We start from the raw sequence: 14,307 nt of genomic DNA on the forward strand, positions 1-14,307 counted from the left end.
CCAACAATTCATCTCTTTCAGCCTACAAATTCTAAGATACAAGCTTCATGTATTGATACAGTACATGTATAACTATGTTGTTAGCACTATGTTAGCTGAATAAAAGGATAAATTATATTAGAGGATGTCTTGAGTATATATTCTAACTTTGGCAAGAGGCAACTCCAAAGCACAATATTTTAATTAACCAACAAGTATTCTTTTCACTTCCTATATATTTTACCTAAGTACAATATGTCAGAAAGATAAACCAGATGAATAGACTGTTACAAAAATGAATACCATGAAAAAGTTGTTCACACCAACAGCTGATCAGTTAAATAAACCTAAGCAGTCATACAAGTTCTGTTTCTGCTTCCGGCGTATGTTTAAGCTAAGAATGGCAGAACCTCCAACAGATATCAAGAACTTGTTCGACGAGTACTCTGACAAAGGGGTGATGACAGTTGAAAAACTGCACCAGTTTTTGAATGATTATCAAGGAGAACATCACACTATTGAAAGTGCTCAAGACATATTCAATAGTATCAAGCATCATCATGTTTTCCTGAGGAGAAGTCTTAACCTTGACGCCTTCTTCCAATATCTTTCCGGGGACCTAAATCCTCCTCTTGCACACCCTAGGGTAATAATCTTTTCAAAGTTCTTACACTCTTTTTTATGATCTACCTAGCTACATGATATAATCGTACATAAACTGTAATATTATCAGTGATGCAGTATATTTCTGTCTTACATTTTTTGGACAAAGCATAATCGCGCTTACTTAAAATTGGGTACTACAGGTTGTGCACCAGAACATGAATGAACCTCTGGCTCATTACTTCTTATACACAGGCCATAATTCCTATTTGACAGGAAATCAACTCAGCAGCAAGAGCAGCATTAAGCCGATCATCAAGGCCTTATTAAGTGGTGTCAGGGTCATCGAGCTAGATTTATGGCCTAGCAAGAATAACAAAAATGATATCGAAGTTTTTCATGGAGGGTAGTATTATGCTTCTAAGATTCACACCTTAACATTTGTAAAAGGAACAAAGTGTTACATAGTTTGCTTAATTTGAAATTTTCATACTTGCAGGACAATGACTTCTCCTGTCAAACTCCACAAATGTCTGCAAGCAATCAAGGAAAATGCTTTCGTTGCCTCGAAATACCCTGTCATCATTACTTTTGAAGATCACTTGAATTCTTTTCTTCAAGCTAAAGTGGCCAAGGAGAGTTCCTAAAACATAATACATTTTCCTATATAATCTATTGGATTTATGCCTGATATTAACTCTTCTATATATTTTATTGAATTCAGATGGTCAGTGATATTTTTGGAGCAATGTTGTATCCTGGATTGGAATTTGTTGCATTCCCTTCACCTGAACAGTTGAAGGAAAAGATACTGATATCAACCAAGCCGCCGAAAAACTCACTTGATAGCATCATCCAACAAGAACATAATGATGAACTTGAAGATATAACAATCAAGGTTTATCTTGATAGCATTAAAACTATGAATTTCCTCATATTCAGCTTTACTTTTTGTTTCCCTAGACAATCTTGACATCTGTAATAAATACTAACAGGACAATGAAGAAGAATGTGAAGAGGATACCGCTGTTCCTGAGTATATGCATTTGATTGCTATTCATGCTGTCAAACTGAAACATGGAGATGATGATGGACTGAAAAAGCTTTTGAATGACCATACTCAGAGAGTTGCTCGGTTGAGTATGAGCGAGGAGAAGTTGATAAATGCTGTGAAAACTTATGCAAGTGACATTGTCAAGTAAGTAATTCAAACAGGTTTAATTTATTTGTCATAGTTGCTAAATTTGAGGTTCTTAGAAAACTTAAATTGTTTTTAGAAACCAGAAAAGACAGTTTCCTGTTTTTTCGTTGTTAGTTTTCAAAATTATCATGATTGGTATAAGTATGGGTATGATATAAAGCAGAAAGTCCTGTAAGACTATACTAGTTAGCTCAATGACTTATGCACAGCCACTTGGTACGAGTCTATGAGATGTTGAAGACTAATTGTTAGATAATAGATACATGTTTCGGTGTTTCCTCACCAAAGGCAACCCACCTCAGGTTTACTCAGAGGAACCTACTCAGGATATATCCAAAAGGAACGCGCTTTTTTTCTTCAAATTATGACCCTTTTATTGGATGGACACACGGAGCTCAAATGGTAGCATTCAACATGCAGGTAACTTGGAAATCAGTTGTTTTTGCCAGTAGAAGAATCAATGATTCAGCCTGATGCTGATTAATTACTTTCCTCTGATCTCGACAGGGTTATGGAAAATACCTTTGGATTATGCAAGGGATGTTTAGAGCTAATGGCAACTGTGGTTACGTGAGGAAGCCAGATTTCTTGTTAAGTGATGAGCCCTTTAATCCCAACATTATTGAAAGACCACTCAAGATGATTTTAAAGGTCTAGCTTTCATCAGTTAGCATTGTCTAGCAGAACTAGGATTACATACAAAACTTTGATTTTGTTTACTTCACCTTACCAAAATTAGTTCATGAAGCCTAATAATCTTCAATGTACAGATAAAACTATATATGGGGTATGGATGGCATTTGGAATTTCGCCGAACACACTTTGATCCATTTTCTCCACCTGATTTCTTTACTAAGGTCAGAAAATAACCAATTGTTTTATCCTGGTCACTGATCATACATACATACCAACATACATACTACCTCTCTTTCATATTATTTGCAACTACTTGATATAAAGTAGAGAGGAAAAACGTCTAATCATTGCAAATAATATGAAAACGGAGGTAGTACATACATACCTTGTCATTTGCACTGACAGTTTTGTGCTGTTTTCTGTGTAGGTTGCAATTTGTGGAGTCCCAGCAGACATAAAGAAGGATAAAACAAGGCCTATCGAGGATCAATGGGTGCCAATGTGGAACAAGGAATTTGAATTCCCCTTGACAGCACCTGAACTTGCACTCCTAAGAATTGAAGTTCGTGAACACGACTTAGATGGAAGGCATGCCTTTGGAGGCCAGACTTGCTTGCCAGTCTTGGAGTTACAGAGTGGCATCCGAGCTGTTCCGTTGTTTGGAAAAAAAGGACAGAAATATGATCACATTAAGCTTCTCATGCGATTTCAATTGTTACCAATATAGTTAACTGACTGTAATTTATATAATCTTTTCATAATTACTACAGCTTCCTGCTATGTATGTTCTTTGAACCACATTCACTTTATTTTTATTTATAAAATGCCAATAATTCTGTATATATAGATGAAAATATACAAATTTAATATAAAATCGAATATACTTGGCTTGATTGTTTTGGCTAAATTGAGGAGGGATTGATAAAAAATACTGATAGAGTGAGAAAAAGGCATAAATTAACATTTTTGTTACTGATAATTGAGACTTTCCTTTGTGTTTTTATTGTATTTTATTTAAAAGGAAAACGTGAAGACTGACAATAATATACAATACCAAAAGAAGTGTAAACAATAAGAGAATTTATTCCCACTTTGGCAAAAGGAAATTCCATAAGAAAAAATTAATGCAGAAGTACTATTAGCTAAAGAGTTTTGAGATTCTTGCAGAATATCAGGAACAAATCTCTATCTTCATCTTTTTAATGGAAAGCAGCTAATCTCTATCGCTCCTTTAATTCATGTAAGGCAACTTCTTAGATCAAAGGATCAATTGCGAAACAAAATCTATCAGACAAAAATGTCTAAACAGGCATATGAGTTCTGTTTCTGTTACCGGCGTATGTTCAAGCTAAGGATGGCAGAGCCTCCAGAGGATGTTGTGAACTTGTTCAACGAGTACTCTGACAATGGAGTGATGACTGTCGAAAGCCTGCATAAATTTTTGGTAGATTTTCAAGGGGAAGAGAAGGCAACTCTTGAACATGCTCAAGCTATTTTCAACAGTCTGAAACATCACCATGTCTTCCACAGGCGAGGCCTTAACCTTGATGCCTTCTTTCGATATCTTTTTGGGGATCTTAATCCTCCTCTTGCACCTCTTGGGGTAAGTAACACCTTTAGCTCAACCAGTTTTTTGCAAATACAGGAAATTACAAGATTTACTACCCTTTAATTGATGGAATTAATGAATTTTACTTTGTGAAAAAGTTGCTGTTAACAAATTCTGTCTGTAATAATTTTGTTACCAAAAGTTTTTTGTCAAAATACTTTTCATCTTCTGTTAAAAAATTCTCTGACATAATACTGTGGCTTGTTCTGAATTTCTGAACATCCTGTAAAATTTTTGCTCCTCTCAGGTGCACCATGACATGAATGCTCCTTTGGCTCACTATTTCCTCTACACAGGCCACAATTCTTACTTGACAGGAAATCAGCTCAGCAGCGCAAGCAGCATTGAGCCGATCATTAAAGCCTTAAGAAGCGGTGTCAGGGTCATTGAGCTGGATTTGTGGCCCAACTCGAAAAGGAACGATGTGGAAGTTTACCATGGAGGGTATGTATGTACACTTAACATAAAATCTATCCAACTTGGTTTATATACTTGAGACTTAGTAGTTCAGATTTTCGCAATTCTTAGTATAATACAGAAAATGCTATCTCAATACTCAAATACACAAGTCCTCCACAAACACCATATTATGAATATTAGGCACCCTTGTATTACCATGCACCCGTTGTCACATTCTATGATTAAAAGGACTATATCTGAGGGTCAAAAAAAACTTGAATTCGTGTATATATAAGCTTCTGCTACTTCCTGGTGAACTTAAACTTTGTTGAAATCAACAGGACAATGACTTCTCCTGTAGAACTTATCAAGTGTTTGGAGGCAATCAAGGAAAATGCCTTCTATGCTTCAGATTATCCTGTCATTATTACATTTGAAGACCACTTAGACTCTTTTCTTCAGGCCAAAGTTGCTCAGGAAAGTTCATTCACATAGGCTAAATGTTTTTTTTATATTGTAGCATAATATCAGTTGTATTGATTATAAATAGGACCTTTTTTCTTAATTCAGATGGTCAATAAAACATTTGGAAACATACTCTTCCCTGGCATGGATTTTTCAGAATTCCCGTCACCAGAATATTTGAAGAGAAAGATTCTGATATCAACCAAACCACCAAAAGAGTCCGGTGACAATCTCAAGGAAGAAGAACCTAATGAGCATAAGATTAAAGATTTTAATGATATTTCAGTACTTACATTAGGAGATACAGGTGAATCCAGACATAGTATCAAAGATGATGCACAGATTCAGGTTAGTATTTTAACTAGAATTCAGAGGTTGTTTATAATTTAAAAACATTTTTATCTTAATGTTTTAAGTATCCTCTATGGCAGCAATATAAGATGGAAGAAGAGGAGGACGAGGAGGAGGAAGCAGTCATTCCGGAATATAAGAGGTTGATTTCCATTCATGCTGTAAAGCGGAAAGGTGGCCTGGAAAACTTACTTAAAGGTGATTCTAAGAGAGTTGCCCGTTTGAGTCTGAAAGAGCAGAAGCTGGAATATGCTGTAAGGACTCGTGCAACTGATATCATCCGGTTAGTTATAATAGACTTGATACATTTACTTTTCCTGTACTCGCCTTTTGTGTTATAACTATAGAAGGCAAAAAAGACATAAAGATGCTTTAGGAGAGGTCTTTTCTCTTATGAAGAAATTTTTAGTCTCTAAACATAGAAACTGTGGCTGCAATAATGATCACAGACCAAATTGAAGCATTTTGAATATACTTGATTGATCTATTTTCTGAAATATCTGTTATGTACTTAACAGAATGATCCTAAACAAGTTACATCAATTCTGAATATACTTGGTCTTTGCTCTATTTTCTGAAATGTCAGTTATGTACTAAACAGAATGATCCTAAACAGTTTACGCTAATTCTTCAGAATTCTATACATAGCTCCTGTCAGCAAAATGAGTATGTAACTATTTCTATCCTTTCCTCAGATTTACTCAGAAGAACTTGTTAAGAGTATACCCAAAGGGTACTCGAATTCTATCTTCAAATTACGATCCTTTCATTGGCTGGGCACATGGAGCTCAAATGGTTGCATTCAATATGCAGGTTTACATCTCTAAATTTTATCACCTTCACTTTCTAGTTTCTGCCAATTCAAACAGTTGCATTCAGTACGAAAGAAGTATAAAAGGACCGATTAATACTGCCTTACATTCATTTCTACTTGTGTACTTGAAAGGGATATGGAAAGTATCTATGGATGATGCAAGGAATGTTTAGAGCAAATGGTGGTTGTGGCTATGTGAAAAAACCTGACTTCCTTTTGAATTGTGGTCCTAATAACGAGGTTTTCGAACCCAGCATAAGAAGAAAAGCCAAGAAAACTTTAAAGGTTTGTGGCTTCATCTAGCAGTCATTTAAATATTAATAGGATCAACAGAAACACCGCGTTTTCTCTGTTTTTCTGAAGTATATATGATCTAGTATCTTAATCTATATAGACTCTAATGAACAGGTAAAGTTATACATGGGGGATGGATGGCATTTGGATTTCCATCATAAACATTTTAACCAGTATTCGCCGCCAGATTTCTTTGCTAAGGTCAGCTAATACAAAATCTTCATTCAGAATCATTAGCAGTCAAGGCAAGAAGCAATGCACTGCCTAATATTTATTTGCCAAAAATGAACTGTTATGAGAATATTTGTGTTTTATTTGTGGTTACAGCTTCACGTGTTAGGAGTCCCGGGTGATAAGAAGAAGGTGAAGACAGTGCCTATAGTAGATCAGTGGGTCCCTCTATGGAATGAGGAGTTCGAGTTTCCATTAACAGTTCCTGAACTAGCCCTCTTGAGAATTGAAGTTCGCGACTATAACATGAGTCGAAGGCATGACTTTGGCGGGCAAACTTGTCTGCCTGTCTCAGAGCTTCAGACTGGCATCCGAGCAATTCCATTGTATAACAAGAAGGGGGAGAAATACAAGTATGTCAAACTTCTTATGAGTTTTCAGTTCTAGGAAGCTAACTTACTATAACTTGTACCTTCTCTGTAGTTAAGATAGTAATCAAAGTTTATGTATTAGATATTTTACCTGAGATCTCTTACATGCATTTAGAAATATGTATGACTGCTGCAATCTTATTCAGCAACAATAATTCCATTGCTGAGAAGTGAGAACTTCCTCTCATCTCACAAGAAAACGGCTAAAAGTGTCAGTTGCAAGCAGAAATAGACCTCTCAAACCAGTTTGAAGGTAAAACAGGCTCTGAAATTAGGAAGAAAAACACAGAAGTTAGTTACCAAAAATTGAGCTGGATTTTAGAGTGATTTTACTCAGAAAGGCAAGCTAATCAAGCATGGACTGGCCTGACTCCTGAGTCAAGCAGATTTTGGGCTGCTATTCAGGCCATATTTTCGGAGTGTGTTCAGGCACGATTAGCATCTTCTTATCATGTTGATCTTAGACCAACTCGGCTCAAATTCTCCAGTTTTGGCAAAAAAATTTGGGCTGCATAGTTTTTACTCTACAGGAAACAACATAAAGAAATGCAATTTTTTTTTGCATAAAGTTGAAAATCACCATGAAAAATATGCTAATTCTTTAATTCATACCTACTTCTTCTGTGGGATAACTAAATTAGAAGAAAACACTTATACCCTCTCAAAACTGTCAACTTTTTTTCACTTTCGTTCACCCTCTACTCACGTCTAATAAATTCTGGCTAAATGTTCTTTTATTTCCAGATACTCCGTTTCTCAAATCTAACAAATACATGACAAGTTTGAGAGAAGTAACCAAAGCTTATTGATCACTTTGACAATAGTTTTAAGACAAAGTAAAGAGCGGGTATATATTCTTACTTTAACTTACTAAGGTGAAATTCTACACAGCATGCATGAAACACATTTACATACACCCTCTCTTCAACCATACTTTAACTTCAACCTTATAAAAAAAAATGTCCTTCAGTTATCCTATTCTGCAAACATTAAAGTTTCTTAAACCGTAATATAATCAATTCTCTTCCAATTCGTTCTCCACTGTCTTCTTGAAAATAAGACATCATGTCGGAAATTTATGGAAAATTAAATTATTGCTACAGACGTTGGTTTAAGAGTCATTGGCCCTCATCACCTCCAGATGATGTGACAAATTTGTTCAACGAATACAAAGAACATGATAGTGATAAAATACGAATACCTAAGCTGGCTGAATATCTCGAGAAACATCAAGATGTGGCAAAGAAGGATGCTGTAAAGCGTGCACAAAAAATCGTAGCCTCAAGAAAATTCAAGGGATTTGCCAACTGTCGTAGAACCAGTCTCAGTAGGAAGGGCTTCTTTGCATATCTTCTCAGCAGCAAAAATCATCCCTTAGTTAAAAAGGTATGATTACTTACTGTATGTATCTAGTTAGCAAGTTAAATTAGTTCATCTGTGTACTTAGAAAGCCTGCTAATTTCTGAGACTGAAAACGCAGGAGTTTGATGAGAAAGCTAAGTTTGTGCATTATTTTGTATACACAAGCCATGGTTCCTACTTGAAACGGAACAAGAGCAAGAATCCTATCAAATCTGCAGCAGAAGATTTAAAGACGATCACTATGCTTTCTTTTCCCCGGAAATACCACAGGGGAGGATCAAAGTCCAATTCGGCTGGTGATGGTGAGCCTAGTAACAATAAAGATAAAAAAGAGCAGGAGAAATTCCGTAACAGTATCACAGCAATCAAAAAGGCTTTGTTGATGGATATCAGAGTTATTGAATTGGATGTGTGGCTCAACTCGGATAAGAAAGGCATTAATGTTTCTCATCCGAGGTATACTTGTTGTTCTGCAGCTGTTGTTTTGTTTCTGCATCATTTTACTTCTTTATTTTGGCTATAATTTAGTTTACTGTTCTCTTGTATTCAACTGGAATATTAAGCTCAAACAACATATGACAGGATACAGCGCCAACCACATTCTTCTTCAATCACACTTGAAAATTGTTTGGAGACTATCAGTGAAAATGCATTTGTTACTTCTGAATTCCCCCTCATAATAATTCTAGTGCAGCAATTTGAATCAGATCCATCAGATGATCTCCAGAAAGCGATAAAAGAGGTTAGTTATCATGTCAGATAGAATTTGCTCGTATATTTTAAAACGTTGAATCCTTTTTTTCCATTAAATTACAACTTTCCATCCTCTTCTTTTCTAAACGAAATAATTACAAAGCCACCTTATTCTTGCAGCGGATCGACAATTTTGGCAAAAAACATAGCTTGTGTGATCTAGATGAAGCTTTGAATGCGACTCTAGATTCTCTGAAACAAAAGTTTATAATTTTAACTAGAAAGCAGGTGAAACATGAACCGTCACCAACAAACACGAAGGTAAGCCTGAACTTAAAGTTGTTCAAGTTATAACAGCATAAATTTGAAAACTTTCCTCAAGCTCTTAATAAGCCTAAAGCCTAATACAGTTGATTTTGCAGGACAAAAAAGACTATATTTATAATTACAATAAGAAGCCAGAAAACAATAAAGGGATTTTGAGATTGACAGAAAACGAGATAGAATCTGCTATTAGTACTGAGTATACCAGGTTAGCAAAATACACAACTGTTGACTGTAGGATTTATTCTGCTGCTGCTGCATTTTTATCTAAATGACTTGACATCAGTAATGTAACAGAGGGGTTTTTTTTTTTTTTTAATCAACAGAATTTATGTTATATAATTTCTGAATTTTGAGTAGAGGTGGAAACAGGGTATTTACATGGGAATCTGTTTATGTTCATTCGATTCAAATCATAAGTTGGTGTTCAGTCTTTCAGATCAAATAAAAACTAGTTTAACCCAGAAGGAACTACTAGCAGTTTATCCCAACTCCGATGATCCAGCAGTTTTCACTAAAAATTTTGACCCTCTTATTGGCTGGACACGCGGGGCTCAGATGGTCGCAATCAATCCACAGGTAAATTTCTGTATAAACACTTACATTCATGGAAGACCCTTTGCGTGAAATATTCAACTATCCCCAACCAGAACTTTATCTTTGCGTACTTGTCAATCTGATTCTTTTTTGACAATATTTTGAAACAGGATTTTGACAAGCATCTATGGGTAATGCAAGGGTTGTTTAGGGCACAACTCGGCCAAGACAGTAAAAAGCCTACTGGCTATGTTAAAAAGCCAGAGATCTTGCTGAATAATAAGATTTTCGATCCTACAGAATGGCGTCCTGTTAAAACGATTTTAAAGGTGAGTTCATATTCATTATATAACCACAGATAAAAATTTGCATCCAAACAAGATTTCTAACTATGTAGATTTTGATGTTTATTTGCTTTCCTCGTTTTGTTAATGTACAGGTAAAGGTATATTTGGGTACTGGCTGGCATTTGAACTTCGACAGTGAAGAGAAAGACTTTGAAAGTGATAATTCCCCACCAGATTTCTTCACAACAGTTAGTCTAACCAAATGTTCTACTGAGTATTTGCATTTTTGCATCCCATTACAGTTAACATGCTTAGAATAATGACATGACTGAATTTTGTACTTCTTTAATCACTCTTTCTTTCCCAGGTTGAAATTGTGGGAGTCCCAGTAGACGAGGCAAGAGAAAAAACAGTACCAATCATGGATCAGTGGGTTCCGGTATGGAATCAAGAGTTCAAGTTCCCCTTAACTGTACCTGAATTAGCAATGCTGCTGATAGAGGTCAAAGAATTCGACACCGACAGGACTCATGACTTTGGAGGGCAAACTTGTTTGCCAGTACGGCTACTCAGAAGTGGAATCAGGTCTGTTCCATTGTATGACAAGAAGGGGAAACTTCACAAAAATGCAAGACTTCTTATGCGCTTTGAGTTTAACTAACAGCGTATCATTACTGATGATCCGATCTAACAGAAGCATCTTCAATGAGTTTTCAGCAGAAAATAAGCATAGTTTGTTCAGATTATCTACAATTTAACTCCTCTCAAATCCAGTTAGTCCGCCCTTGAAAGTTTAACCCTCAGACTCAGTATCATCTAAATTATGTTGTATAAATAAAAATAATAAAAAAACAGAAGTTGACAACTTTGCCTCAACAAAGATGTTTTCCAGTGTATAGATTATGAGTCTATGAGCAGCTTGTCACTTTGTTCCTAAGCTCTATGATTGACTTCCCTATAAAGAAGCAGTGTAGACATGCTTCCCTGTAAGATTGACTATGCGGAAGGGTAAGAACGCGATCATTGCCATGAATGGCGGAATATCCATCCATAAACAATATACCCACTCAGTCCGGAACTAATAATCACATTATTCGTATGCTATTTTTAAGATGTCTCAATAGAGCTATAGAAAGGATTTACAACAGGCTTTGCTAGCATGCCCTTAGAAAGTAACAAAGCCAATAGCTTGTATTTCATAAATTCATGTCATATCCTAAATTATAAGAGATAGGTTAGGACAATAGGACAACTAGTTTTAAACGGAATACATTTTGGAAAATAATGAAGTTTTGATTTATAAAGTTCAAAAATACTGGAATCCAGTCTTAAATATGCATCAAGCTTAGATATACAATCACACTCCACTCAAGCAAGGTTCCCTTCAATAATTAAACTCCACTAAAATTCTTCATTTACACTAATTCAGTAGCTAAGAAGGGACAGCACTAAATCAAATAGCAAAAAGTACTAGAAATTTGACAGGAAAGAAAAAAAAATGCAGGCAATATTAGCTGCTTAGCCTATTATTTCACTGAAAGAATAAAAGTTGGGAGAGAAGGTACCAGAGCTGCCTTTACAAAGTGTTAAGGCCCTCTCCAAGTTGGAAACTACATCAGACATTGTTGGCCTCTCTTTCCCCTCTAGATTTACGCACATCATCGCAGTGTATGCCAGAAGCTCAACGGCCTCAGACTCGTTCATTACTGGCATTTCCACCCGTTTATCCAACACCTTCCAGACTTCCCCAGCCACAATGAAGGGGCCTGCATACTCCACCACACCAGTGGGTCCACTTTTTTCACCTTCCTTGAATACGGCCTTCTTTCCCGTCAACAGTTCCAACAAAACCACCCCAAATCCATAAACATCACTCTTAGTTGTCAAAACCTTTAAAACATAGTACTCAGGATCGATATACCCAACAGTCCCGACTGGTTTAATCGACATACTCCCTTCCTCATTCTCAGGACCCTTCAATGACAAGCCAAAGTCGGATACTCTGCCAACCCAGTTTGCATCAAGAAGAATGTTTGAACTCTTTATATCCCGATGAATTATGGGTGGGACTGCATAGTTATGAAGGTACTCAATCCCTCTTGCAGCATCTAAAGCAATCTTGATTCTCATCCTCCAGGAATTCAAGGGGCTGCTACTTTTCTGAGCGCTGTAGCTATGCAAATGATCATGCAGCGCTCCATTACTCATATATTTGTAAACTAGTAACCTCTCGTTTTGCTCTTCACAAAACCCGACTAGACCCACCAAATGCTTGTGGTGAACCCGAGTTAAGAGCATCAGTTCTGACTCAAAAGCATATCCTCTCTTGCTTCTTGCGCAGATTTCTTCCCTCTTAATGGCCACTTCACAGCCAGCACTAGAGAGTTTTCCTTTATAGACAGTCCCAAAACTCCCTCTTCCAATCTTATTCTCCAAGGAGAAATTTTTTGTAGCAGCAGCAAGCTCACTTAGGGTGAACACCTCTGCCTTCTCCACGTGCTTTGACGAATTATCCCAGCTCCTAGTACGCCCCAAGGCCATAGAACTGAGCTGTGTGATTGATGATGATCTTGACTGAGGTGCACTAGAAGCATTACTTGCTACAAAAGCTGAATCAGCAGCATTGCTACTCCCAATAGAATTAAGCTCTTTATCCTTCACAACATCTCGATCCTTCCTATCTTTTGAGCAACCTAATCTTTTAAGGTATATGAAGTAAGCAAAGGCAAATATTCCAGAAATGATACCAACAAACCCAAATATCTCGTATGCCCAGAGAGGCCGGTGTTTTTCCTTATTTGATGGTGACGATAAAACTGAATATGATGGTGAAATTGCAACTGGTGATGATACAGGCTGAGAAACATTTCCTACCTCTACATTTATTCTGGAATTTAATGGAAATGGAAGCTCAATCACGCATGATCTGCAAATAATTGTATCACCACTACAGAGTGCCTCTGAACCCGGATAAACACCACAAAGTTGACAAGATTCTCTGACACATTTACCAGGAATCATACTTGGCAGGGAAAGCGAAGTATCAAGCTTACCAGACCAGCCAGGACCCCAGCAGTTTACAGTAAAATTGTCAGATCTCAGACCACAGGTGTAATCTAAACCAGAAATGATTGACTCAAACGAGAGCTTCTGAATCTTCTGGTCGGTGATAGCAGATGTATTTCCTCCATTGCCCCAGCAGATGACCGAGCCATTGTTCCTTTGCAAGGCACATGAGTAAGTCCCACTAAGAGCAAGCTCCGAAAAGTGGAAAGGTTTTTCTGAAGGGACATCAAGTTGGCCTGAATCATTAAGTCCTTTACAAATTAATAAACCAGAATAAGCAACCCCACAAACATGAGATTTCCCAGCAACTACACTCAACATTGATAGACTACCAAACTCTCTCTCAATAAAGTCCCCTATCCCATTTTCACCCCAACACAAGACATTCCTCTCATCTCTCACTATTCCACAGGAAAACCCATCACCTGACGTTATGGAAAGGAAATCAGTTTCTCCCACGGGAGGCAAAGCTGGGGAGAGGAGACGGAGTCTTCCTTCTCTTTCCCAACATTGGATGATGCCTGTTCTTGCCTGCACTGCACAAACTTGATCATCCCCAACTGCTAGATCAGTGAGCGGGGAAAGGGTATTATGGTAAACTATCTTGCCAATGATACTGGAATTGGAAAACCCTGTGTCCCAGCAAAAGAGATCGGAACCACCAGAACTGAGGGCACAGAAGAAATCACGCCCACCAGATATGGCTTCGTAGGAGATGTTTGGCAGGGCAGAAAACACTCTACCCTGCTGAAAACATTGGATCCCCTGCGATTTCCCCACAAGTATGCCACAAACGGTGTTAAAACCATGTATGGCAGCAATGGTGGAGGAGGAGCCAAGGCCCCTGACTATGGTGCAATTGAGAAGGAAAAAGAGAGTTAAGAGAACAGGAAGCAATTGACATCTTCTGACAAGAGAAAAATAGATGGCTTTCTTCTTCATGGAAAGAGTTTCAAGGAAAAATAGATTGTAGGCATGGAAGCAAGTAGAAGAAGAATGATCGGACAAGTAATACAGAAAACGAAAGGGATGAATGCAGACCCATTTCAAAAATTAACAACAGAGGTGAAGAATAAAATCTCAAA

The 14,307-nt window shown here is 37.1% G+C and overlaps 2 protein-coding genes and 1 pseudogene across 3 annotated transcripts; 2 read left to right on the plus strand and 1 right to left on the minus strand.

Annotated features, from left to right (window-relative positions):
* The first annotated feature begins 264 nt into the window (after nucleotides 1–264).
* LOC145620868 (phosphoinositide phospholipase C 1-like) lies at nucleotides 265–3,292 on the plus strand. Its single transcript, XM_081675593.1, has 9 exons — nucleotides 265–625; nucleotides 786–988; nucleotides 1,082–1,215; nucleotides 1,305–1,480; nucleotides 1,578–1,780; nucleotides 2,086–2,203; nucleotides 2,291–2,434; nucleotides 2,554–2,640; nucleotides 2,847–3,292. Exons 1-9 carry the CDS (start codon nucleotides 275–277, stop codon nucleotides 3,144–3,146), a joined length of 1,716 nt encoding a protein of 571 aa, XP_081531719.1. The 5' UTR covers nucleotides 265–274; the 3' UTR covers nucleotides 3,147–3,292.
* A 258-nt stretch (nucleotides 3,293–3,550) lies between these two features.
* Nucleotides 3,551–11,022, plus strand: LOC145624655 (uncharacterized). 2 transcript variants are annotated; one of them, XM_081677742.1, is made up of 18 exons: nucleotides 3,551–4,022; nucleotides 4,276–4,472; nucleotides 4,769–4,900; nucleotides 4,994–5,240; nucleotides 5,324–5,526; nucleotides 5,939–6,056; nucleotides 6,190–6,342; nucleotides 6,466–6,552; nucleotides 6,679–6,935; nucleotides 8,057–8,339; nucleotides 8,434–8,771; nucleotides 8,898–9,057; nucleotides 9,189–9,329; nucleotides 9,431–9,540; nucleotides 9,764–9,911; nucleotides 10,040–10,198; nucleotides 10,309–10,404; nucleotides 10,524–11,022. In XM_081677742.1, exons 1-18 carry the CDS (start codon nucleotides 3,717–3,719, stop codon nucleotides 10,815–10,817), a joined length of 3,429 nt encoding a protein of 1,142 aa, XP_081533868.1. In that variant the 5' UTR covers nucleotides 3,551–3,716; the 3' UTR covers nucleotides 10,818–11,022. The 2 variants fall into 2 exon arrangements, with proteins under 2 accessions (XP_081533868.1, XP_081533869.1); XM_081677743.1 differs by lacking the exon at nucleotides 3,551–4,022 and having other exon boundaries at nucleotides 4,302–4,476.
* A 522-nt stretch (nucleotides 11,023–11,544) lies between these two features.
* LOC145620878 (putative serine/threonine-protein kinase-like protein CCR3 pseudogene) lies at nucleotides 11,545–14,199 on the minus strand (annotated as a pseudogene).
* Between the last annotated feature and the right edge of the window lie 108 nt (nucleotides 14,200–14,307).

Source organism: Chenopodium album, chromosome 3 (genome assembly GCF_948465745.1).
Source record: "Chenopodium album chromosome 3, dcCheAlbu1.1, whole genome shotgun sequence".
Classification (NCBI taxonomy): Eukaryota; Viridiplantae; Streptophyta; class Magnoliopsida; order Caryophyllales; family Amaranthaceae; genus Chenopodium; species Chenopodium album.